General features: G+C 42.6%; 2 protein-coding genes across 3 annotated transcripts in view; both read left to right on the top strand.

Annotated features, from left to right (window-relative positions):
* The first annotated feature begins 461 nt into the window (after positions 1-461).
* usp33 (ubiquitin specific peptidase 33) lies at positions 462-20,941 on the top strand. The gene is made up of 24 exons (XM_011486066.3): positions 462-634; positions 3,996-4,095; positions 4,252-4,305; positions 4,405-4,467; positions 8,499-8,645; positions 8,766-8,874; positions 10,335-10,404; positions 11,492-11,605; positions 11,747-11,825; positions 13,064-13,508; positions 14,181-14,321; positions 14,527-14,642; positions 14,874-15,046; positions 15,142-15,212; positions 15,300-15,333; positions 15,447-15,492; positions 15,579-15,759; positions 15,901-16,027; positions 16,137-16,306; positions 18,300-18,381; positions 18,480-18,588; positions 19,290-19,392; positions 19,855-19,923; positions 20,042-20,941. The coding sequence occupies exons 2-24, from the start codon at positions 4,009-4,011 to the stop codon at positions 20,197-20,199; spliced, it is 2,748 nt and encodes a 915-aa protein (XP_011484368.1). The 5' UTR covers positions 462-634; positions 3,996-4,008; the 3' UTR covers positions 20,200-20,941.
* A 169-nt stretch (positions 20,942-21,110) lies between these two features.
* zzz3 (zinc finger ZZ-type containing 3) overlaps positions 21,111-27,252 on the top strand; it is a 28,895-nt gene continuing 22,753 nt past the window's right edge. The window contains exon 1 of one of the 2 annotated variants that reach the window (XM_023965439.1): positions 21,111-21,327. The gene's annotated coding sequence lies outside the window, so the exon portion shown is untranslated. Of the gene's footprint in view, positions 21,328-21,369; positions 21,620-27,252 lie in introns of those variants that run through there. The other variant, XM_023965440.1, reaches the window with a different exon arrangement.

Raw genomic sequence — 27,252 nt, 5'->3', positions numbered from 1 at the left:
ATATATATACTAAACCTTCTCTTCAAGCAAACAAATCAAAGTATAAGAGAGTTTAATATCTTAAACCAATCAACCCAACATAGAGCAATAAAGTGAAATAAAAAAAGAAAATGTAAATAGAGATCTGCTAATTAATAGTAATATATTGACCCCATTAATACAAAAGCTTTAAAATAAAAGTCAAACTGTTTTTGATAATTTCCGATGACATATTATTTTCTGTAGAAAAAATTCAGTTAAATCTGTTGCTTTGATATTTTGTAGTAAGAGGACTTTTCCCCAACCTTTTTACTTATGTCTTTAATATTTTGCCAACATTATAATAAGGCTGACGATTGTGTTTAATGGGAAATTGTGCAGAAACGGCGTCGCTGCTGCTGATGGCGCAGGCACAGTGCGGTGAGGGGGAGGGGGAGGGGGAGGGGGAAGGGGAGGTCCCTTCGGTGTGTTTCAAACCGGAAAAGGGGCGGGGAAAGTTGTAACGTTAGCAACCACGCCGAGGGACGGGAGCGGCTGTCGTTACAGGGGAGGATTGCGTTTTGAATTATGTGTCTGTATGCCGTGTAGCTGTTTGTCTGCAGCGTCGGGCAGCGTTGGATGAACGCAGGAAGCGCCGCATCCCGGTACCGAGCAGGTAGGTGGAGCGAAGCGGATGCTGGTTTCGGGGCCGGAGCAGTAGAGGCTAGCTAGCTGCTGCCGACGACTCTGTGGGATCGTCGAGGATCAGCGGGAACTGTAGTGGTCTGATCGGAAAGCAGGGCGGTTATCAGTGACATAACGCCTCGCTGTTGTACTGGAACTTAAACTAAGTGTAGCCACGGTCAGTTTTGGTTAAGACTCGCTTTAAATGTTAAACAAAAGCGGGATGAGCTGGTAGTTAGCCTGAGCCAAGGTTAGCTAGCATGAGCCTGTGACGCTGTCAGCGACTCGACGGGGTTTGACAGCTCCGGTTAAAGAGCCGACGAGGCCGACGGTGCGGACACCTTTTTAAGACTTTCGCGTCTTTTTATGAAAGGATGGAGCCACTTTGTTCCTGTCATCACGTTAAAAAAGGGCTGCGTTTCAGTCGAAAGCTGCCGTTGTACACGTATCTGCCATGACCGTCCAGGAAAACTAAGCTATCGTGACGTTTCAAGCTGAACCGGCTCGGGTTGCGCACATACACGTGAGGAGGCGCGAACTCTTCAGCCTTTTTATTTATTTTTTCGAAACCACTATATTAATTTTTGTGTTTTATTTTTGGGGAAAAAATAAACATGTTTTTTCTAATAGGTGTCAATGTATACATTTTTTGGCCTGCTGTACCTCATTTAAAACGCCCGTGAACGCCCCACCCTGAACGCCTGAACGCACCACCGCTTTGGAGTTCACAAAGTATTCAAATCCATCAACACGTCAGCAGACACACTCCATATGAAAACTTTACATTGTTCCTTCCTTTCTTCTGCCATCTTGTATATTATATTAATGAGGATTATATGTTAATGATTTAGAAGCTGATGATGAATAGAATAAGAATTTAAAACGCTTTAAATATTTATTACACCACATTTTCACTGTAGGTTTAATTTGTTGCTTTAATAATTTTTGCACGCATCTTATAAATATTCAGAAAGTCCTTGCATGTTTGTTTATTTTATATTGTTCTATATTTAAACATTTTAGATTTTTTTTAAACGTGATGTTGACATAAAAATATTGTTATTATATAGTTTTTTTAACAGCTGTAAAACCACCAGTGAATTATAGATAAATATACATCAAAACAGTAAAAATGCTGAATTTCAAACATATTTCATTTACGAAAAAATACTTTATTGAAAGTGAAAACAACAATAAGGTGCTAAACTGAAATGAAACCCTGCCGTTTGCCATCATCGTCCCTTTTGGCCCTAAGGCTGTCCTCTGTTATTTATAGCTGCAATCTTCACAGTAAAATCTCAAGTCATCACATTTTCTTTTCATGTACTATACTGTAGATAGCAGCATAAATGCAATTTATTTCTCAGGTTTTATGTATCCAAAGTCCAAGAAATGGAATGACAAAACACAGATGCACTTTAGTATTTCCCTCAAAACTGTTCATTTAGGATATTCCTATTTATTAAATAAGTTTTTGTTTTGTTTTTTAGATTATGGATCTGAGTCTGGTTAAAGTTCAAGAGGCTGTTTATGTTGTGAGGAAACAGGCGTATTGATCACACATTGCTGAACCTGAAATTGGGTCTGCTGTCATGCTTTAAAGGCCGCCAGCCTTCATGTGAGATTCCCAGAATGCCTGGATGTCGTTCCCTCGTACAAGCCATGCGTCCACAGATACGAAGCAAAGGTGGAAGCCAAACACACCTCTGAAGGTTGCTGCTCTCTGTGCATGTCTGATCTGTTGTTTATCTGTTTGTTGTCAACTCTGAGCTTCAGTGACCGTACACTTTAGTTCCGTTTGAAATCAGGCCGGCCCCAATCCCGGTCCTGGAGGTCTAGGGATCAGCTGATCAGGATCAGCATTGATGAGATGAGATGTTCTCTTTCTCCTGATCAGCTGACTCAGGTGTCTACATATTCTGATTGACTGAACACACCTGATCCAGGTAATCAGCAGCAGGGAGGTCTGGAAAACACGCAGGGTGGTACATCTCTAGGATCCCGGACCGGGCTGCCCTTTTTTTTAAAATAAAAAGACCTCAGAATAGGCCTGCACAATAAATCGTAAATGTATTGTTATCGCGATAACAAGCTGTGCAGAAATTGCAATAAATGGTCATCTTACATATGCTAAAACAATCTTATGTCAGCTTGAAGCATTTAACGAATCAAATAAATAACCCTTATGTATTTGACCAATCGGATGAACTTCTTTACATCATTGACCAATCGGATGGAGCCCTTTTATGTCAGATGCTGGCCTCCTATGTATACGAGGGTCATTAGTAGTTTATTTTAAGTTATGCTGACTCTTATTTAACCTTTGCAGTGAAAATAGAAAAGATGTATTTAGTTGTTTTGCTATTTGTTCGTGTGTCACAAGTTATATCGTCATCGCAAAATTGATCACTAATATCACAAATCACGAGTTTTCCTCATATCGTGCAGCCCCCCCTTGGTGTGTTGTCAGATCAGATTTATTATTTTTGTTATTTTACCACGTAGAGTTTTCTGACACCATTATTATGTCAACGTTCAGTCATTTGCCGTGGGAAAAAGCTTTGGTTTGAGCGATTTTTCACAAAATGCCGCCAGCTTAAGTCTGCAACCACAGCTGAACTTTCATTGACCTTTGACCTGGGAAAGAAGCAGTCATCTTGAATTAAAAAAAAACAAAAACCACCTTTCGTAGCTTCTACACAGTTTGATCCATCGTCTCCCTTAACGCCCTGAGCATCAGTGGGAAATTACGTGGAAAAAAATGTTGGTTTTAAGGTTAGTAGATTTTGAACGGCGTTGGCCTGGTGAGCTGGCAAAAGTGGCGTTCTGCTGTTGCTCGCACAGTTTATACCAGAATATTGTGAAAATTGAACACATGAACCCCTGGCTCAAGCTGAACAAAGCAATACAATATGAACATATTAGGAATGTGGGCGTGGTCAACAAAAAGCTCCGTTACCAAGGAAATCCAGAAAGTTACTTTTGCTGATTCTTCTAAAATTTACACCGATCTGTTGGTCCCCCCCAGGGGATCAAAACATAATATGGTTGCTATGGAAATAAGACCATCAGAAAAGCCACCATTTTGAAAAAGGTGGGGTTTTTTTGCATCAATTTATCCTTCGTAGTTCTGAAAAGGGTGTCTGGGGAAAAGCCAGTGCGGCAGCGAGGGTGGGGGCGCTTGCTGCTTGCGGCTTTATTTATTCATTTTATTTAGTCATAAGTCTTCGGGAGTTTCACTTTGCTGGTTTTATGGTTTAGAGTGAAGATCCTTTTATTGGCATCATCATGACTCTAAAACAGGAATTCTATCAATATTTTCCAAATATCTTTGCTCCGAATCTTCTTTTCAGACCGTCTGAAGCAATGCCGCCGCTGCCGTCCAGCTGTGACTGTCCCCATCTGGCCTGTGTGGGGGAGATCACCAAGGAGGAGCTCATTCAGAAATCCCATGTGAGCAAACGTACCGCCCTGTCCAAACCCTGCAACAACTGGTTCCATGTTTTCACAGCCTTGAATCCTGAGCCCGTTGTGTTTGTTTTGGAAGATTGTCATAAGTTCTCTTAACCCGAGCACTTTCATGTCTTTTCTTTTTTTGTTTTTTTTTAGGGCCACTGCCGAGACTGTAACGTCAAAGGACCAAATCTGTGGGCGTGTTTAGAGGTGCGATGATGCTCTTTTGTGAAAACACTACCTGATGAGATGTTGTCTGGTTTTCCTAACGCCCCAACGCCTGTGTCAACCGACTGCTTCTCTTTCCAGAGTGGCTGTGCCTATGTGGGCTGTGGAGAGTCTCACACCGATCACAGCACCGTGCACTCACAGGTTAGACACCTCGCGTGACCTTTCTTTGTTTTGAAGCTGTGAGGAGATGGCCTTGTCTGTTCTGCTGAGAACATCTGAGTAAAGAAGCAGAGGAGACACAGATGGCCGTCCAGGACAGGCCTTCCTACTGTAGAGTCCAGGGAGCAGTTATGTGACGTAAACGATCTTCAGTGTCGTTTTCCCTTGTAGTCCATGATTACAGCGTCTGCATGTGCAGCTCTTAAGGCCTGTTCACACCGGGACGAATTTCGTCGGCGAAAATCGCCGACGTTTAACGCCTCGTGACTAAACAAAGGGCACCAACGAGAGTGTGCACACCGACGCGAAAAAACGCCACGCGTTAAAGCGTCAAAAAAAAAAAAACGCCTCGGGTTCGTTTTTTTTTTTCGACGCGTTGCGTCGAAATCTACTCGACCAATGAGAACGGCGCTTTTGCTCACGTGTCTGGAGCTTCTGAAGTTACAGTAAAACACAACTTGGGGGCGCTCAAACACCAAACTGCGTTGCTGAGCACACATACCAGCGAAAAAGATAGACGCCAAGTAGCGTCTACACAGCCGCGAAGCAATAATGACGGACATTCTAAAATATCCCCGAACCAAGCACCAGTTGGAGCTACTGATGCTTGAAATATTCATGTTTTCTTTGTATTATTCTGACAAGCGCGTAAATACTTACTCTCTTCTTCTGAGTGAAAAGCGACTTTAAGAAGCGTAAAGTTGCGCAGCGCCACCTTGTGTACAGGAGTATTTCTGTTTTACATTAAGCGCCATCTAATGTCAGGGAATGAAATTGCATGTTCACTCCACTCATCGTCAGCGAAAATCGCCTGGGTGTGAACACAAAAAACGTGGCGAAAAACGCTGGCGAATAACGCCTGGCGAATATTCGTCCCGGTGTGTACGGGCCTTTAGCCTGCTGAAGTGTTAAAAACCTCTCAGCCTGTCTTTGTGCCTTTATCTCCACTTTCAGAACACTTTCAGTTGCGAGGCATCCATTATTAATTGGCATTCCTCTGGGAAGTGGGGGAGAATCTCTGTTACTGCCTGCTCTGTAGCTACAGTATCTGCGCTGCAGATTATGGAGCCGCTCGTGTTCTCATGGTGGACTTGGTATTTGGAGGACAGAAAAGCAGCTTTTGCATTGCCTCTCAGAATCTACATCACTGCTCCAAACTTTGCATCAAAAAGATCAGATGAAGATCTCACGTCTGTAAAAACTAAATGTGATGTATAAAGCATGTTAGAGCTTTATTTGTAGGTGTGGGATATCTGTTTAGAAAGTTGTCTTTTGTTTACATTCAGTGTGCAGCAGCTTTAAAGAGCCTTTATCATGCAAAATGAACTTTTTTATGTGTTTTATAATGGTAATTCCTAAAAAAACCAACCGCACATTCCTGAGTATTCCTCTATGAGCACAGGGCTCGACATAGCCATTTGTCCGCTGGCCCGGTCCTGTTTTTCAAGCAGTACGGACCACAAGACTTTATTTTTTACTTGTCCGCTCGGGCCACTAAAATATCTAACAATTAATACATTTTTCCCCTTTTACAATAAAGTATATTTTGCGAAAACGTGTAGATTTACCTCGTCTTTATAATTCACTTTTTCTGCTAGTCTTGTGTTCAGACTTCAAGGGTTTCTATGGGAAACCTTTGATCACTTCTCCTTCTCTCCCGCCTGCGCGCGCGGCTGTCACTGCCGAGCACCACGCGGCACGCGCTCACTCAATTTTTTTTTCAAACTTTATTGAATGTAACAATTCAATAATAAACAATGTTAAACAGCAACAACGAAGTAACAAGCCAGTGGGTTATTATTACATTTTAGGCAGATATATTTAAACTGACACTCATATCAGCGCGCCCCCTGGTGGTTTTTCACCGCAATGATCATAAATCCAACACCGTCACTGAAGAGAGACTGAAGCATGTCAGAGATGTGGAAGACATGGCAGGAATAGATAGGAATATGTTAGATGGAGTGACGGGTGGAATTAGTACTATGGACAGCAAGATATTTAATGAATGCATTGAAGATGAAACTGTATGCACTAAGCTTTAAGCTGAATGTCAAAGAATCAAAGGCAACTCCAAATACCTGAATCTCAGACTCAAATGCAGTATAAGGTCAAACTACTTAATTTTGTTTTTCTTTACAACACTGTAAGCAGTAAGTATTTCTAGTTAGCTGAATGATCTCAGTAATTTAATTGTATTTAATTTTTCAATTATTTAATTTAATTAGGTAACTAAAGTAACTAAAAAGTAAATGTAACTTTGCAACAGTAACAAAAAGCAGAACCTTAAGGCAGTCAGGGCAAAAAAGTCAATAAAACTTCTTAACTATTGATTAGGAACAAATGTGAAATAGCAGTGATTAGAAGCAGCATGAAAACTTCTTAACTAGTGTTTCCTACTACACTGCAGCGCTCTCTTCAAAACATCTGAAACAGACTAGAGCAGATTTAAGTTTGATATGCTCTATTTTTAGTCATTGAAAAGTGTATAAATAAGTGCTAGATGTCACCAGAATGCACCAAATTGCACCATATTAAAATTTTCCAGGGAGGCATGCCCCCGGACCCCCCTAAAGTTGCAAGCACCTGCGGAGCGGCGGGTCTCGCTGTGCGCGGTGTCGGGCCAGTAACTTTCAAAAACTACTGGCCCTGTGGGCCAGTGCAAATTTCTGGGCTATGTCAATCCCTGGAGCAGCAGCCCCTCTCAATCCACTAAAACATTGTGACATCACAAAGTGAGGAACCGCCCCTTCTAGGAAGAGTCTGTGCTGCCAGCCCCGCCCCCATGCTAACACGCATGCCAAACGCTTTCCTTTTATATGAACAATCTGAACATCCATCTTTGGAAAAGTTCAGATGTTTTCGTGGGAGAAACGCAGATGACATCATCTCTATGGATTAGTTTACTCTGAAAGGCTTAAGAAAAGCAGGATATGGACCCTTTTAATTCTTAAAACGTTGACTCAAACTGTACGGAAAGCTGGTATTGGAGACTGAGAGTTCAAATAAGATGTTTTATTACTGCATTTAGGACTGTCCATATGTTTTCCTGGTGCTAGAGGCCAACCATGCTTCCTAAAAAGACTGCATACCAACAAAGCAAATACTTCAGCCTTGTTTGTTTTTGCTATGGAAAAAAAATGTGCTGGCATGACGATAACCGCTGAGATGATCACAAGCGGTTCCCTTTTTCCCTCTCGGCATTTCGGCTGCTGAAGTGGCTTTTTGGCCTCATAAATATAAAGATGGTTAAAAATTGAGAAGCATCATTATTTGTCTTCTTGTTGGAAGGGGTCATTTCTTGGTGAATTTCTTTTCATGAAGCATTTAAATGAAGACGTTTCCCTTCTGCTTCATCTGCTCAAGCCTCGTGCTGCTCTGATGAATAATGGAGGGTGTCGGTCCACTGCCGGTCACGTTCAGTCTGGTGTTTGGTCTCAGTGGGTCAGCAGAGCCCAGCCTTGTTTCCAGCAGAACCCGTCTGAGTCCAACTTAAGAAACCTGAGACAAATTTGCTGTCTGGCTATGGTTCAAGCCTCTTTCTGCTGTGAGGTCACACCAGTCGGGCCATGCTGACAGCGCCATGGGGGCTTGCCGCTCGCCGCCTCTGGCTCCTCTCATAAGCTCTAAACTCATTAAACTCATGTACACCGATACAGTACTGAGCAAAATTCACATGAGAGCCATCACGGCTCACCGCTCCTCCAGGGACCGGCTCACCTCTGCAGGGGGGGTCCAGGGACGCCACCAGAGAGCTTCTACTTTAGACCCAGATGGACACTGGCAGTCTGTGGGCGGAGCCTCACACAAAGATGCTTCTTTGACTGAAAATGATAACTTGATGAAAAGATTTTGAGCTGCTGTCGGTTCACCAGAGAAGGTTATTTAACGCATCTGTCATCAGGCAGTAAGGTGTTTTCTGTGTTTCTGTTGGGTCCTCTCTGCCTGGCTCGGCGTGTTTTTGTGGTCGTCAAAGCCTCAGCAACGATGCTTCCCTTCATTTATTTGTGCAGGAGTCCAGGCACAACCTCACCGTCAATCTGACCACACTTCGAGTGTGGTGCTACTCCTGCAGCAAGGAGGTTTTCCTGGAGCGTAAGCTGGGCCCTCACTCTCCTCATGTGAGCTTCAAACCACTCCCCCCACCGCAGAACGTTCAGGTAACCCCCCCCCCCCCCGTCTCCTGATCAAAGTTCTGTTGGATCCCATTCACAAAACATCCTGTTTATCTTTGCTGATGAGTTGACGTTGGTGACGAATTCTGTGTGCTGGTCTTCAAGGACGCCATGAGGGACTCGGGGAGCCCAACTCCTCTGAGGGTTCCTTCCAGTGGGGGCTGTGAAGATCTGGACATGGACACCGAGGAAGAGGATGACATGCGAGTCAGAGGTGAACTTCAGCAGGCCCCAGCATTACTGACACAGACATTTCTTTTTTTGTTCTGTTTGCAGCATTGCAGATAAATTACAAAACAACACCCAGGAAGCAGTTTATTGCAGCTCAGATGTCGTAATGTGCTGTCAGTTGTTCCCACAGATGTCTAGTAGGACTGGCCTGACCAAGCAGACCGATAATACATTTAAAGTCCCACTCTGCTCATCTCATGATCTATTATCAAAGTGTTCCCGGTGATCTGTTCAGGATGATTACGTTCATTTTAGGCAAAAGCATGACATTAGAATTAGAATTTTACCTCTGAGTTGTGGGTGGGTCCATTGGAGTGGAGCAACCCCGCCCCCCTTTCCCTCTTTTATAGTGTTGCGAAGTGGAGCAGGAAGCCTATTCCCTTCACAAATACTCTCTTTTTCTAACGGCATTTGTGCATCTGCTCCAGATTCACAACAGTTTGATTAAATAAATATCCACAAATTACATTTTAATCTTAAATGTCTTTTTCTAAAACATTGTCACTGGAGTGGGTCTTTAAAGTCAGTGCAGTAGCGGCATTCTGGGAGTGACCCAAGTGAAAGGGCAGGTCACACAGCAGGGCAGAAGTCTGGGGAGATTCTGCCTTTGAATGAAGCAGCAGTTCTTTCTTTGGCTAAGGCTCTACTAAAGCACACAGTCTGCAGAGGAGCTGGGTTGGTGAAACAGCAGCTCATGTGTTGCCTCACCCTTCCTTCAGATTTGCACAAACGCCTTTATCATTGCATCTCTCCGAGGGAGCATTCCATTAGCTCGTAAAAATACTTTTCTTCCGTTTGCTTCTTATCTTCGGCTGTGTCCTCTGTACCCTCTGCAGCCGTGATTAGATTAGACTTTAGATTTTTAGCTTTATCGTTGTCACTAAGTGGTGTGGTGCTCTTCAGTGGATTTATCAGGGCCACTAATGTAAACCGTATTTTCACTTCATGCTGTGAAAAGCTGACAGACTCCACAGATTAGTGGTAGAGCGAAAATGCACAGGGCGGACGATCAGGAGCGCTGCGTCATGGCAAACCTCGCCCGCTTTAGCTGCAGCTAACGCTCTCCTTCCAACCAGTCACATGACGTTAAGATGGGAGATTTTCAACACGTGAAAGATTCAGAGGTTTCAACAGGATACTTTGATTGGTCAGAGATGTATTTGGGTTTTCTTTAGAACCCAGTGACCACAGAAACACAGTCCTAATCATGGCAGACGATGTACAAATTATTTTTGGGGAATTCTCTCTATGCTTCTTTTGTGAAACATGTCATTGTGTATAACCTGTGTGTTAACTCGAGTACTTTAACCACTTTTCAAAAGATAACCTCTTTCCATGTGTTTTTAGCGAAATCCAAACTAGGTCATGCTAACATGGAGACCCTTTAAATATTAAAAAGCCTGTTTGAACTCTGGCTGTGTTGTTTTTTTTTGTCTCCATCAGGCCTGTCGGGGTTGAAGAATATCGGCAACACCTGCTACATGAACGCCGCCCTGCAGGCCCTGTCCAACTGGTGAGCTTTTCCACTCGTCTGCAACCTCTCGGATTCCTTCTTTTTCCCCCGGCGGTACTCCATCCCGTTACTTTGATCCCACCGATCTCACTTTTAACACTTTCCTTTTTTTCTCTGAATCCATTTGCGGTTCTATTCACCGGCTGCCTCTTGCAGGCTGTGAGAAATGACTATCGCTGTGCTCATTTGGGAGAGTGATGGCTGAGAGCGGATTGGTGCACTGCACCATTTGAGACGCCAGAAGTGGACTTTTGTAGTTCCCTGTAGGCTCTACAGTTACAAATCAATGTCAAATCTTTGTCCGTCTCTTTCACGGCGTCTCCTTTTTCCTCCTCCTCTTTCCAGCATCACCTCTTTTTTTTTCCCCTTTCCACCTAATTGGTCATTACTGCAGTAATATTGGCAGTTTAATTCATTTAAAGCCTCTGTATTGTCCTCTATGAAATGTATCACTTCATAAAATAGCTTACTTCTTTCTGTTTAAATTGAACTTTAGCTCTGAGCCCAATCCCTCCATGTTTTAACAGAACTGTGGACACTGCATTCGGTTTAAATGAAACCAGGAAAAAAAAAAGATGTGGGTCAAAATTAGCAATCTAGATTTCCTCCTGGCACGGTGCAGCTGCAGGAGGAGGGACGCTCAGGCTCAGCCAAACCCTCCTTTGATGTCTGTTTGCGGGAACGCTGCAGCCCTCTTACTTTTGCACCGACCTGCAGTTTCAAGGCCTTCCCTCTTGCCAGGGACCGGAGAACCCTCCATGCCTCATTTACTCTGTAATTAATATCTATCTGCTTAATTCCTGTGGATTCTGCCTGCATCAGGAAATGTATTCTGAGCTGGTTTTCTCGTCACTTCAGTGTCTTTCTGCTCTGGTTTGTGTTACTAATAAAAGAAAAAAATCAAATGAAATACACAAACCCAACTTCTTTGTCCATCTTTTATTCATTTTTTCATAAAAATCTAATTTAATATAAAAGAACGGACTTGTCTTTGAGTAACTCTGCCATAGATGTTGTCTAATTTGATTATTTTGTATATTCTGACTGGATATTTTATTTTTTATTTGTGCCTCCTCCCTCATTGCAGTCCGCCCTTGACGCAGTTTTTTCTTGAATGTGGTGGCCTGGTGAAAACAGACAAGAAGCCGGCTCTCTGCAAAAGCTACCAGAAGCTGGTGTCCGACCTGTGGCACAAGAACAGGTACCAATACCAGCCCCTTTATTTCCCTTTGCATGCACATTTTTCAGTTTCGGGGTCCTTCTTATGACTCTCTGAGTCATCTGTGCTGTAGTTTCCCCACCGCTCTTATTCAAGACCGGCTCCGTTTCTTTCACTCCTCAGACCTTCCTATGTTGTTCCAACCACCCTGTTCCAGGGGATCAAAGCCATCAACCCCATGTTTAGAGGCTACTCTCAGCAGGTAGGTCATCCTGGCTGATGAAATGCATTTGCAATATCAGTGTTTTCATTTTCCACAAAACCTTTGGTTACAGTGTACGCAGTTCAGGACATTTTCTGCAGTGTGCTGTGCATCCTAACCTCAAACCACAGTAATCTTCTGTTATGGATGTTTTTGTCTTTCTGATCACGTGCTAAACTGGGGGTTATTTTAAGACCATCCTCATTTCCTAAAATTCTACGCTGTCCCTCATTTTTCCTTGTTTCTAATCACACACTTCTCTTGAATGAAACCCCATTAGTTCTGGCTTAAGTTGCTCAGCAAACAGTGCCTTTAATTCTTAATTTAAAAACCCTTTCATGCCTGTTGAACACCATCCACAAAAAGCTTAAAAGTTCATTTTACTGTTGGAGTTTTTCCGAAACGTTAGACTCGTTGTACCCGGATGGATTCTGGGAAAAGGTTTTGTTTGGCGGAAAAGTGCCCCCATCCTTGTGTTTGTCTGAAGGGGTTAGCTGAGGAATATTCATTTGTTCTGCCACGCTGGGCTGCACAGCCTCAATGCCGTGAAGGAAGTTAACGTTTCAGCTCTTGGGAGACCAGGCTTAATTTGGCTTGAAGGAGGAGATTGGATTTCTGAGGTTCGTTAAGTTTGATTACACATTCATTAGCACGTGGTTTTAGATTTGGCCATGACGAGCTGAGATGAACCAAAATGTAAAGTGATTGTCCTTTTTGATTTGAAAAGAGAGGATTTGTGGAAAACACTTTATTCGGTTTGTCAACGCTGGCATTAAGTTGTATTTAAATGGACATTTTCCTTGCTTCAAATTGAACAGGGTCCAGAATATGCCTGCACAAAAAAAATCGCAAATTTATCGTTATCGCGACAACCAGCTGTGCAATACGCATATCGCAAAAGTCTGCAAAAATTGCAAGTATTTAACGTATGAAATAATTCCCTTTATGCATTTGACCAATCGGGTGGAGCCCTTTGATGTTAGATGACTATGTAGACGAGGGTCATTTGGAGCATAATTTAAGTTATGTTTACTTTTATTTAAGTGAAACTGTTGCAGTGAAATGGAAATAATGTATTTAGTTGTTTTGCTATTTGTTTACGTATCCCAAGTTATATCGTAAATCGCAAGTTGCCCTCATATCGTGCAGCCTTATTCCAGATCCAATTTTTCTAAGTTCTCTCCAAGAAATCAAGATAAACTGTAGTTTCTTTTTTTATTTTCAAACTGGACCTTTAGGACTCGCAGGAGTTTTTGCGTTGCTTGATGGACCAGCTGCACGAGGAACTGAAGGAGCCGATGCCAGAACCAAATGACCTGTCCAACGGCATCGCCATGGGGGACAGCATGGAGGAGGACAACCACACCCAATCAGACAATGACTTTCAGTCATGTGAATCCTGCGGCAGCAGCGACAGAGCCGACAACGAAGTGCAGGGTGGAAATGAGCTCATGGGCGACACCAATGAGGCAGAGATGCTGATTCCTGAGCAAGAGGAGGTCCAGGCCAACAGGGAGTGGCAGAAGGAGAAGAACATGATTAACGACCTCTACCGCTCCGGGGTCAATGTCATCATGAGTGGAAGCACTGGGGTGGACATCGACAGAGATGTTGACACCACGTCTGAGACCAAACCCATTATCAGCAGCCAAGGAGCTATTAAGGTCCAAAGCAGATCATCAGGTGAGGATGAGGCGGAACAATTCAGGAGTCGACCTGCTGTTTTGGTTTATCTTTGTGTGACCTTCTCCAGATCTCCCAGAGTCTCCATCGCACATTATCAAACCGCTCATTAGCTCTTTGTCGAAATCTGCAGAAGCCTGATAATGACCCAGCCTTTTTTAGCCATGTGCGAAAAGAGAGAAACTTGGAAAACAAAAGGCAGGAGCAGAAATGCTGAGCTGAAAAAAGGCAAACTAAAATGGGAGTAAAGAAGAGAAGAAGATCTGAGGATGTGATCTGCACTGCTGAGCTCTCATAAAGAAGCTAATGTGCTGAAATCTGATCCCTTATATGCCTATTAATTCAATTAAAAATTGTACTCTGCTTTAAATATATATTAAAGAGTTCTACTTCATAAAGCATGTGCAGTGAACTTCATGAATGACGACATTCATGATAAAGTCAAGTAAAATCATTGAAAGGATTATTTTTAATTTGTGAACAATCATGTTTAGCATTGAGGTTATGTATGGTTGTTAGGCTGCCTCCGTAGTGCAGACAAACCACAGTCATCCCACAGACATCCTCACAACAGTGCAGTATGTTCACCGATAACCTGACATTCCTGAGCGGCTTCTGGAGCTTTAGATCTCCAAAAGAAAATGAATTAAAACCCGCCTCTCCTCTCGCCAGAATGTTTTCCAGATATCCAGATGTCCAACTCAACAAGACCACAAAGTCCAGTCTCGATGGAGGGACACATTCCCAAACTGTCCAGCAGCCCGCCCAAAGCTGCCTGTGGCTGGCCGAGCCTGAACCCTTCTCACAAGAAAGGTACAAATCCCAGTGTGTTTATGTGTGTGTGTGTGTGTGTGTGTGGCAGAGGCTCAGAGGTGAACCTGAACCCTGCAATCAGTCAAATCTGCATTAAATGCTGGAAACTTAAGGACGGGTAAATGTAACCTCGTGTTCTGTCTTTTTGTCGACTTGCGTGCTAATCTATACATGTTCTCACATTTCTGCCTCTGTCCTCGTCCAGCTGTCACCACATTCTCCCCAACGAAGAGCAAGCGGCAGAAGAAGTACAGAAGTATCATTTCAGACGTCTTCGATGGGACCATCGTGAGCTCGGTTCAGTGCCTCACCTGTGATCGGGTTAGTGTTGTTACATCTCTACAGTCCTGCTGAACTCAAGTCTCAGTCCTGTTTAATGGGAAAGGGTCCGACAGTAGGGTTCTGTAGTTGTTTTCAAAGACTGCTCAATCATACTTGTGAGGTTTTGCTCCAATTGAAAGACTAACCTGTAGGTAAAACATTGCCGTGTGGAAACATCTTAAAGGTGAGGATTCCTAACGCCTTGCTGGCTGTGCGGTTTGTGTTTGTCAGGTGTCTGTGACCCTGGAGAATTTCCAGGATATCTCATTGCCCATTCCGGGAAAGGAAGATCTGGCCAAGCTGCACTCATCCACCCACCAGACCTCGCTGGTAAAAGCTGGCTCCTGTGGGGAGGCGTATGCAGCTCAGGGGTGGATAGCATTTGTCATGGAGTACATCAAAAGGTACGCATGTATGATAGAGGAACACAACCCTGTTCCATCTACAGCATGTCGTTGCTGCTGTTGGGGTAAATAACTCCTCTGTGCTTTTTCTCCAGCTGGTTCTGGGGTCCAGTGGTTACACTACAAGACTGTCTGGCTGCATTCTTTGCCAGAGACGAATTAAAAGGTAATGAAGTGCTGGAACAAATGTCGGTTTTGTCCAACTCAAATCTCTGGATTGATTTATCAATAACTGCATCTTTTTGTTTTCCAGGAGACAATATGTACAGCTGCGAAAAATGCAAAAAGTTAGTAAATGCAAAGCTTCATATTTACACCTCGCTGAACAAGAATTTGCTTCTAATGAAAAACAGCAAAGGATGGATTGAAGTGATTTTTCTCTTCGTTTTCTCCTCTTCAGGTTACGAAACGGAGTCAAATTCTGTAAAATGCAAAAGTTGCCAGAGGTGCGAATCATTTTGGATGTTGAAGCAGTTTTTTTATGGCCCGCAGTTTTTTTAAATCTACGTTGTTTTTTTTTGCTCTGCTGCAGATCCTGTGTATTCATCTGAAGCGGTTCAGACATGAGCTGATGTTCTCCACCAAGATAAGCACCCATGTGTCCTTCCCACTTGAGGGGCTGGACCTGCAGCCCTTTCTGTCCAAAGACAGCTCCGCCCAGACCACCAACTATGACCTGCTGTCCGTCATCTGTCACCACGGCACTGCCAGCAGTGAGTGGGCGCCGTCACTCCCCTTTCTTGGCGGAGAGCGGGGCATTTGCCATCCGTTGGCACAAATGCGCCCTGATGACATTCTTTTACAGGGATGGGTTTGCGGACGCTGCTCTTACTCTTCTCCCTGTCTGATCCCAGGTGGCCACTACATAGCGTACTGCAGGAATGACTCCAACAATCTGTGGTACGAGTTTGACGACCAAAGCGTGACCGAGGTGTCTGAGTCCTGTGTCCAGAACGCTGAAGCCTATGTGCTCTTCTATAAGTAAGCTGACCCCCCAGAATGAATAATTCAGGCTCTCGGTTATGTCTGAGACATTGAAATTCCCCGAGCTTCTTACAGCGGATTAATATATGAACTGTTTCTGTGACAGAAAGAGCAACGGGGACACCGTGAAGGAACGTGGGAGGGTGTCAAACTTATTCAACATGATGGAGCCCAGCCTTCTGCAGTTTTACATCTCTCGCCAGTGGCTGAACAAGTTCAAGACCTTTGCTGAGCCAGGGCCCATTTCCAATGATGACTTCTTGTGTGTGCATGGAGGTGTGTCGGAACTTTCCTTCCAATTGTCTTCTTTGCATTTTGGCAAAATGCAGCCACTGCTTTCATCCTGCTGAGGATTTTTGGTTTTTGACAAATCTTCTGTAACGTTCTCATAGCTTTAGCAGAGGTTCCTTTTTAACACTTGTGACTTATATTTACATTTGACATCTGGTTAGAAACTGCCCGAGTCCACTGTGCAACTTCTTTCACAAAGGTTACAGACAGAACTGAAGGCAAAGAGCAGCCCTGTGACTCCACGGGAACTAGACTTTCTTAATGTTCTCACTCTGGCTTTCCAGGGACCATATGGCCCATGGCAAAAGCTTAATGCCAAAGCACCTCTTAGTTTACAATCCCAGTAAGTGAAGTGAGCCTCCTCCAAGTTTACCCAACACACTTCATCCAGTCACCTCACTCAGTGAAATAACAAGTGTTATTTTTTAAATGATATTAGTGACAAACGACTAGTTCAACTTTTGATGTGAGACGCCATTCTTCCCACTGTTCTCGTGATCAGCAGGTTTGCTAAATCTCTCTCTCTTTTGTCTGATGCCTCGGCAAACCTCTCCACCACATTCAGGCGGAGATTCTTTATGCAGCTAATGCCTTTTTGGTCCAGACCAGGGACAGACGCCACAAAGGGTTTCAAACAGGGAGCTCTGTTTCCGGATAAAAAGGAAAAGAGTCACAGAACTGAAAATGACTGAGCTCTGATGAAAAACGGGAACAGAGAACGGTTCTGCTGAGGCTTTGCTGTAGGACAAAGGATGCTCAGTGCAGTCATACATATAGATTCAAACATAAATATGAATGGTAGCATATGGTTGTGTAGAGGGAAACTAAATGTGTTATTACATTTGCATGTCTCACTTGAAGGGTATTTACTAGGAGGGCACAGTTCTTGGTTTAAAACCAAACCCTGTGTTTGAACCGAATCATGGGGAAGGTTGCATCCCTACATCACTCTGTTTACGTTTAAAATGAGTGTTCTGCTAAATTCTATATATTTTAAGGGCCTGTGTTGTGCTATTCTTGAGCCTTTCTGAGTAAACTATTTCCATATATCTGATGGTATATTACCTTTGGCACACTAAAGAACAATTTTTTAAAAATACAAGTTACTTTTGCAGCTCATTTTCCTACACGGAAGAAAGACGACTCGATCTTTGAGGCTCCGCCTTGCGCTCTTTGTGGGTACCGCCTATTTCATGACGTCAACCTAGAGCCGGCCTTGGCAGCATGTCTGTGTTTCGCACATGAAAACAAACAACATCCAAAATATTTGAAAAGATGCATCTTCATTGAGTGCATATATGATAAGAGCTTGTAGCCAATCACCGCTAGTTCCACTGAGAAAGTGGGCGTGTGTGTTAGCCTGGGGGCGGGGCTGGCAGCGCAGACTCTTCCTGGAAGGGGCGGTTCCTCACTTTGGGATGTCACAATGGAAGAGCCCATTCGTATTTGTGGATTGGGAGGGGCTGCTGCTCAGAGAGCAGATTTTTAGAAGAATACACACAAATGAGTGAATGGATCAAAATACCACTTTGGGGCTGTTTTTGAGAAGAATACACATAACGTTACACTTAAAAGCTCAAAAAAGTTGATTTTACATAATATAGGCCTTTAATATTGTTTTTTTCATTAAACCGGGCTTGGCATGAGCCAACTGAATGGTATTGCATCTTTAATTACTTATTAGCAAAATCATTTTTTGTATTTTATTTTATAGTTGTTTTGTAAAACACTAATCATATATTGAGCCAGATTAAAACTGTGACCCAAACATAGAGGTTTAAACTGAATTTTGGGGAATTGTTGCATTCCTCGTCTAGTCGTCTTTACTAAATGTGTTGTGGAGGAAAGTGAAACGGTTCCTAATGATTGTCGACAGTCGTCATAATTATATCCTGACGTAACAGTTCACCTCTTCGGATCAGATGTCTCTGCTTTGAGTCAGCGTGTCCCGTTTTCAACAGCGTCTCCTTGTTTTTAGGTGTTCCCCCCAACAAGGCGTCGTTCATTGATGACCTGGTAGTGATGCTGCCACAGAACGTGTGGGATCACCTTTACAGCAGGTACGTGCTCAGATGTGTTCAGGTCCAGCAGTTGTAGTGTCATTTAGTCTGTGGGGGTAATTTACGCTGTGTGTGTGTGTTTGTGTCGCTGCATGCAGGTACGGAGGAGGACCTGCTGTCAACCACCTGTACGTTTGCCACACATGCCAGATTGATCTAGAAAAACTAGAAAAGCGCCGGAAGTCCGAGCTGGACCTGTTTGTCCGCGTGAGTATTCCTCCCCTGGTCTTTGAACGTCTGTACTCGCCACTGAGACACGAACCAAAACTGGTGTGAGTTTAAATGCATTGTGTTCCAGCTGGAGCTCATATAAAGCCTGTCCTCCAGTCAGCTCCAGGGGCTGATGGGCTGGATTTGTTGATGTTCTTCAGCTGACAGCAGATGAGATGAGAGGAGTGAAAGAGATGAAAGCCTTATCAAGAATGCACTGAGGCAGATGCAGCAGTTAGTAGCTGCTCAGTGTGCACGCTTACACAGTGGGACAGATGAATGTGTTGTGTATCTGTGAAAGAAAAAGCTTCAATGAGCCCTTGTGCTGTCTTGAGGGGTCCAGATGACCCCACCCTTACATTGACATGCATCCAAGGCACGTAAACGTTGGGAGTGGGGTCCAGATGACCCCACTCCCAACGTTTACGTGCCTCAGATAGCACAAGGGTAAGCTAATGCACAGAAACAGGAAGAGAGACTGTATCAGTGGCATACTGGCTGTCCTCTAATTGAAATGACTTGATTTGCTTTTTCACGTCGTTCGTCTCTTCGTCCCTTCATCCTCACCTAATTTTGTTTTGCCTCCCGTCTTCTTTCTCTGCCCCTCGTCCCTTTACGCCTTTATTCCCTCCTCGTGTCTGCCGCTCACTCCTCCCCCACTTCCTCTCTCCCCTCCTCCCTTTTGCTCCCTCTTCCAGCTGAATAAGGCGTTCCAGGAGGAGGAGTCTCCGGTGGTCATATACTGCATCAGCATGCAGTGGTTCCGCGAGTGGGAGGGCTTTGTCAAGGGAAAAGACAATGGTAATTAAAGCCTTCCCTCCCCCCTGTCATGTTTAAAGTTGCCCCCCAGAAATGGGATGTACGGTGATGAACATTAGACCACTAAAAGAAACGGATGATGTGTTCATGCCATAATGTGGAAAACCTGCTTTTTAAAATAGAATGTGAATGGATTTTTGGGTTAAAAGAAACTGTAAAGACCCCTCTTTGTCTTCAAAAACCCTGCGACTGTCTCATTTGTCTCTTCTGCTACAGCTTTGTTTCCTTTCAATTGTCAGTTCAATTTATGCATCTTGAAACAAATGTTCAGACATTGCTCCTCTGCAGTTTGTTTCTCATCTTTCTTGTAAAAGAGAAGCATGAAGTGTTTTCCAGCAGGACAGGAATTCTGTGGGCTAATTCCCATTTCTAAACAATTTCCCAATGAGTACATGAGACCTGCTGCATACATGTCTGGACAGCTAACACGTGTTTTTCTTTCAGACATACCAGGACCCATCGATAATTCCAAGATAACGGCAAATAAGAATGGACATCTGACGCTCAGACAAGGTAAAAGGACTTTGGTCTAAGGCTTTTAAGCGACCGTGCTTCTCTCTGCCCTCCAAACACAGGATAAGCATGGTGTTAAAGCTGCTCGTATTTTGACTAGTAGGTGTTGCTTCTGCAGGTGCAGACTCTGGACAGATCTCCGAAGAGACTTGGAACTTCCTCCACTCCATCTACGGAGGAGGCCCACTGGTGACATTTCGACCGAACGTCAATCACCAGGAAACGGAGCCGTCGCAGTCGGAGGAGAAGATTGAGCTGGAGACGCGCTCTATTTAACCAAACACTTCACAATAAACAATGAAAAAATCGTTTTAGAATAAAAGTAAGCCTTTTTTTTCTTTTGCACTGGACATTTATTCAAGCAAAGGACCCTATTTGTACCGCTAACCGACAGTCTGAAGGCATGCTGAGGTCTGCTATGCTGTAATAATCTGTATAAAGAGCTCTTGAACTTCTCTTGGCACTGTTGATTTCATGTGATTGTTTTTTCACTGCGATTCATGTAATTTATGAGCAGCTAAAAGTTCCTCAGAATGCCATTTTTTTTCTTGATTTAATGAGCACAAATTGTATGTCCGTAGGTATTGCTGTTGTTAAATACACTCTGTAAATAGATCACATTTTCTTTCCTGTTGTACAAAAAGTATTGTCCCCTGAACGGCATTAATTGCAAAATGTGAGACTGTGTGTGATGACTATGTAAAAGGTTATGAAGGGACTAATTTCTGACTAGTCTCAGGAAAGACTTTTGTTTTGCACTGTTCTGTAGACGTACTCATGATTTGTATGTGAATGTATCAGTACTCCTAGGATGTTGGCTCAGTTCAGCACTTGCTTATTCATCACTAAGAAGGTTGCTTTATTATGTATTTTTGTATTTGAAGGCCCACTGCAGTTAAAGCATGCTTAACACTCAAAATGTGCATGCTTCACTTCTGGACAGCTATGGAAATGCCATTGTAGCACCCAATCATCATCCATTCATTATTAATTAAAGGCATTATTTTTTTGCTATGGGCATAGTGTTGCTTCATCCACTGAATGCTGCTCTCCAAGTTTTTGCTAATAAAGTGAGGTCTCCCTTTATTTCTGCTGGCGGACACTATTAAAACTTGAATCGATGCTGAGCACTGCCCTCGTTGGCGTGATACTTCTTGGACTGTTTGCGGGATAAACGCCGACAAACGAGGGGCGCGCTACGTTCGGAGAGCGCGCGCTCACCCGCCGCGGAAAGGGAATTCGGGGGATTTCTGTCGACGGCTCGGACTCTGCGGGAGCAGAGAACTGACGGGATGGCGTCGCACGATCGGGAGAGCGGCTGAGTCGCTTCACACACACCCCGACTAGTTGACTGGATTGAAAACATGGCTGCGGCCGAACGTGCAGCGAATTTACGGAAGTGAGGTATGGCTGATTCTTAAGCTTCAAAAAGCTGTTTAGAACTAGACTTCCAGCCGGGTCCTTTTTAGTTGAAGAAATTCCCAAACTTTGATGTCTTCTTACACTAAAAGTGTGTGTGGTCGTAATTGTGGGCTTCACAGTTGCACATCGGCAAAGTTATGCGCGGAACAATCAGCTAGCTTGGCTAGCTAATGCTGGGCTGTTGCAGCTAGCCGCTGGGGCTAACTGAGTAACTACTGCCGCTGGACCGCTAACCATGCTACTGCAGCGGGATGTTTATCATCGGCCAAACCCGGTTGGTAGAAATTTTTTCCAGCCATTTGTGTTTTTCGTGAAGCTAGGATTTATACCAGTTGTGGGTGCTAGCTAGCATGTGACTGCTGCCACTGGTGGAGGCAACTCGACCGTCAACTAATCAAATCAACACGATTCAGTTAGAAGAAAACTAGCCAGTGTGATGTTAGCCAACTTGACTAGTCGATCAGAACAGAAAAATAACCAAGCAGGTTGAAGTCTGTGTTGTAGTTGAATGGAATTTATGAGGTAGCCTGATTTTTTTTTTGTTTTTGTTTTGTGTTGAACGCAACAGTATGTTATCTCGACTCATTCTGAGCGTTAATGTTTGATGTGTGTGAGCGCTAACGGTAAGTTGGGCTGCTAGCTCACCGAGCGGCATGCTAGGTTAACTGAGGTTTGCGTGGAAGTTGGAGCATGCTAGGTTTCCATCGCTGGTTACACGGACTGGTTCTGCGCTCCGGGGCCGGTCTCTCCTCCGTGGAGAGTTCACCTGCTTCAACAATTAAGAGTGGACCGGCTGCACGTGCGACGGCAACGCTGTCAAGTTTCACGAGTTTCTCCTCATCCTCGTTCCCCTCAACTTTCGTTTGGCGGCATCACATCATCTCATTATTAGCGCGACTGCTTTTTAAATTTAAGTCATTTTGTGTGGTTTATTATCTCAGCAGCAGTTGGGAGGGGATTTTCAGGCCCATGGAAACTCGCTCTGTAATCAAACGGAGCGCAGTAAAACCTCATGCTGTCTGTAAACGTAGCTCTTTTGTGGCTGGAACACTTTAAATTCATCTGTGTTGTTGTGTGTCGCTCACAGACCACATTTATGATTAAAAACACCTATAAGGTGTGAGTGGGCTCCTTAATACCCGGCGTTGTCCCAGATAATGCAGATCAACACGTGTTTCTATGACTTGAATCTGAATCCAAACAAGCTCATTGCAGAGGAACAAGACAACAGTTGCACGTGCGTCACCTCTAGGTATTGACCAAATTAACTTTGGCCCTTTAGTATTTGTGGTTAACATGTCCCCCATCATCTAACATTCTTGCTTAAATCAATGCTCACGTATCTGTTATTTAACAACAACAGAGTTGACTCTTGGGGATATTTAAACTCGACCCACGTGTTTAACTCTAGAACGTGACAGTTGCATAATGTCCTGGGTTTTGTCCTTGGGTTCTTTTTTTATTGTCTATAATTGCAATACTTTTCAGATTTTTAATGGCCAATACATCTATCATTTTTATGAGGAAGTTAAGGTTTCAGTTGCTGTTTGTAAAAGGTTTCTGGTTTTAATGTTTTTAAATTGTATGTGTGGGAGGATATATTGTTTTGTCATGTCACAACACACCGCAGCTCTCCAGAACCTTGTCATGTAACGATTGTTCTTCCAGAAATGGTTCTCCAGCACCTTCTTAACAACCACATGGACTACATGCTGCTCGGTGCTTCATTTTATAGCATTGCTGGCAGGTTTTACAGCCCTTTGAGCTCGAGTCTGTCTTCGGTATTCCAATGAAGAGTAATTTGCATTTTTAGACTAAAAATTCTATAGTTACAAAGACATTTTCAGAATCGCTTATTCTTGAACGGCATTTTATGTATTGTCTGGAGGTCCTTTCAGATAAGATGAAGTGACTTACAGAATATTCTGATGAGTTTCAAGGATGAGTGCTCCATCTGGAAAAACATGCCCTGCTCTCCATCGCCATGTCTCTATTTTTTTTTTGTTATGTGTGGGTAAATAACTGGTTTTCTCCTCTGGAATCTATAGCAGAGTGTGACAGTGTAGCACGGCATTGCTCGATCCACTATCATACTTTCTCCTTGCAGAAATAATATGTAAATGCTTTTGTTGTCAAGGTAGCATCTGGGTTTGTATATGATGAGCTTATGGAAAAGCAAAGGTGTGCCCTGATCTATACAAGGAGAAGCTTTTTAATGAGCTTCATCAAAGCGTGGCTCCATAGATTGATAGTTTTCACTATCAAATTGGCTGCCAATCAAATGTATCAAATGCCAATTAATCCAAATCTTTTTCATTCCAACCATAAAGTCTGTGACTTTAACTCCTCTGAAGGAGAGGATCCAGTCAGATCATTTCTCACTAAAAGTCACTTTAGTATGACCTTTCCTAGGTAGACCTTTTATTGTCCGCTTTGTTAGATTTATTATTTGCTCTGTGAGGAGAGTCTGCTTCAGGGGTAACCTTCCTCTGTCTCTAGGAGAGCTTTGGGGATCTATATTTACATGAAGAAAGAACGAATGCTTTTATTGTTTCAAATTCTAGATGCACTTTAGTATGTCAACAGAAAGTTGGCATCCTAAAGCGAAAGTTTAAAGAAGTTTAAAAACTGAGACCTGTGCAATTGTACACGGCTGTATTTATGTCTTTGTTTGGGATGCAATGATTCACTTTCTCCACAATTCAGTTCAAACGTCCATGTTTGGGTCACAGTTTTGTTTTGCTTCGAGATGTGGTTTGTGTTTTACAAAACAACAACCAAAACCTAAAAATCTAGAAAAACCTATTTTTAAATGAGCAAATAAGCAAATGATGATGAAAAATCCTTAATTTGGCTCATACCAAGCCTGGTGTAATGTAATAGAACCACAGTAAATAGATTCAATTTAGTACATCACGTGTTTGATGCTTAAAACGTAAATATATGCAAATGTAAGCGGTAGGTATGCAATGATTCACTTTCTCTACGGTTCGGTTTTAAACAGAGAATTGGGGAATTTCTAATATCTATATAGGGTTTTTTCATTTTAATGTACATTTAAATGATTACATCTTAAAGCAAATAATATGCACAAATACATTATCTCAGAAAATAAAAATAAAATTTTCTAAGTTTAATTCTAGAGTCATTTTGTTTATATCATTAATTTTAAACGACTGCAAAAGGTTCGATGGGATTTGAAATGTTTTGGATCAGTGAGCCACTCATTGATTGGAAAGACGGTTGTCTAGAAGATCACAAGCACTGTGTGCAAGAGTAAGACACAAAAGGTCATTACTGAAGCAGCTGCGTTCAAAAACATTCATGTGATCGCTAAATGGAAGCAAAAATGTGCTGCATGATAACCACAACCTTGAAAGGATTTTGAAATGAAGCCCCTGAAGGATTTAATGGAAATGCACAAAGAGTAAAATAACTGCTAATGTCAGAAATGGTAGAGACAAGATTGATCCAGAACATGGAGATTAACTGTAGAAATCCTGCTCTTCAGCAGCTCTTTAGCTTAAGAAAACAAAAGTATTTTACTTGGTAAAGGGACAAAAACAACTGTGTTATTGCTCTGTACTCTAAAGTCCTCTTGTCAAAATACAATTAAGGTCCCAGAGTCTGAAAACAGTGATGAGAGAGGCACACATTTCAAGTTGCTTGGGGTCCAGGATGAAGTTTTTAGTCAATGGGGGATTAAGGAGCCATGTCATCTGCTGGTTTTTGGTCCTCTGGGTTCAGGTCTACAGTCCATTTGTCTATCTGTAAATATTAGAGCAGTGTTTGCTTCCTTTACTGACCAGCTTTTTGAACATGTCCTTTTCTGTCAGGACCTGTCACTCACTCACTCACAGTGACTGAAGGACACATTTCTGGGGTTTTACCTGGTTAGCCTCCATTGGTCCAACATTTATGTGCGTCTGTTCTTTGGAAACACAGAATTTTGTTAACTTCTGAATAATAAAATCAAATGAACGTACCACATCAATGAAAAGTGTTTTTTTTTTTTTTTTTTTTTTTTTTTTTTGGGTGTTTGTTATATGTTCTTATGGCATTTTTCCTTACTTGTAAACAAATAGATCCACGAACTTCCTTGTTTTCCTGATCTGAGCTGGAATCTGGATATAAGCTGTACAGCCGGAACAGCTCTGATATTGTTCACCGCTTCTGTTGCACCGGAAATGTTAGGTTGGGGTTGTGAGGGGCTGTAAGCTAGTGGAAGAGCGTGTAAACAGATGGATGATGGGAAGGAGGGACAGGCTTACTCCACGCCAGCAGTCCTGAATTTCTTATGAACTTCTACCGCTTCGCAGAAACTATGATCTAGAAAACGACGATTGATTTTGGATATAAACGCCATAATCGTAATTAAAAGACCATTTGAATGCCTTGACAATAGATCAAAAGATGATCAGAGTGGGTCTTTAGTAGTTTTTTTAATATTTGTTTTTTTTCTTTTATTGAATCTATAATGATCAGCTTTGACTCATTAACATAATTGCAGCTTTTTGGAGAGATTTTAATGGGTGGCAAAAGATGTAATAGTATTTAAGTGTTTATGGCATAGTTAATCTAGGCCAGGTTTTCTTAAATGGCATCATGTGGAAGCTGCTTTGCCCTCCTGTCTTCTGCAACTGTATTGCTTTTCCCTCAGTTTTACTCGGTGACCTTTATGCAGTGTGCTGAATAAGAATGCTGAGGGAACCTGATTTTCCTGGATGCATCTGTTCTGACGGGTAATCCAGCTCTGAATGTCGAGATATTCTCATTTCCATTATACTATAGGTCGCAACAGTAAAATCTATTCAGAGTGTTGATAAAAAACAGCTGCCTTGCTGCGAAAAATTTTGTTTTTTAAAATAGCTATTATCTGCTAGCTATTTTCTGTGAGAGTAATGGAAGATTCATGCCTGATTTGTTATTGTGTAGATGTTTTATTACAGTGCATTCTTCTCCACCAATCTGTTTGATTTTTTTTTTGGATGGTGCAGTACTACACACATCTTGTGTTGTACCGTAAACTATTCAATTATTTCAGGATGTTTATTGTTATTCTTTATGTAGAATAATAGTTTTTTAATGAATGGAGCCTTTAAGCAACATAGGTTTTATAAAGGATAACAGTCCACCCCCATGGTACCCTTTCATGATACCTACAGACTGCAGGTCAACAGTGTTAGTATTTACCAACCCATATTTAATGTTTTGTGTTTTTATAGTTTTTTGCCATATTTGCTTTTCAACTTATGTGTCAGAAAGTATTCATGTATTTAATATGTATTGTTTCTAGACTGGTATAAATATCCTGTTGCTGTTTGTACATTAGCATCTTCCAGGAAGTGCTGGAGGAGGTGACCTGTGAGAGGAAAGGTCTGGGTACTTCTAATTAAAGGCTGCTTCTGTTGCTGTGGTGGGTGATGACTGGAAGGATATAGAACATATTTTCTCTCCGATTACACCGTTTATATGTCCTTTGGGATGTCAGTTCTGAAAACCATTTGCTTCTTTACATTATTTGTATGTTTGGAGATGTACTTTTTCCACCGTTGTTGCAGAGGAACAATATATGAAACACACTGTAATTTAGTGTTTTCTCAATTGACTCAGTTTATGGTCTGACTTTGCCCATTGCTGAATTGTCATGACCTCTTTTTAATGTGTTTCTGTGCACAGACCTGGTAAAAGACGACTAGTATTGCTTTGGGCAGAAGGTGTTGCTAAGTTACAATGACAAATCAAAACCCCTTTGGTACGAACTGAAGAAGAACACAAACAGTATTTAACAAAGGCTTTTGGGCAGACTGTTTAGTTTGAGATGCCACATTCAAGGCCAGTTTAGCAAATAAGTCCAAAAAATTCTACAATCTGATTTCCACTATGCATATTTTGAGCTGGGGAGTT

Source organism: Oryzias latipes, chromosome 17, assembly GCF_002234675.1.
Source record: "Oryzias latipes chromosome 17, ASM223467v1".
NCBI lineage: Eukaryota > Metazoa > Chordata > Actinopteri > Beloniformes > Adrianichthyidae > Oryzias > Oryzias latipes.
The sequence above is the reverse complement of the archived record's forward strand: the minus strand, read 5'-3'. Positions and strand labels throughout refer to the sequence as shown.

Coding starts and splice junctions, on each gene's coding strand:
- usp33 (XM_011486066.3), top strand. CDS start 4,009: ATGCCGCCGCTGCCGTCCAGCTGTGACTGTCCCCATCTGGCCTGTGTG. Junction 8,646..8,765: donor CCCCACCGCAGAACGTTCAG/GTAACCCCCCCC, acceptor CTGGTCTTCAAG/GACGCCATGAGGGACTCGGG. Junction 15,047..15,141: donor GTCATGGAGTACATCAAAAG/GTACGCATGTAT, acceptor CTTTTTCTCCAG/CTGGTTCTGGGGTCCAGTGG.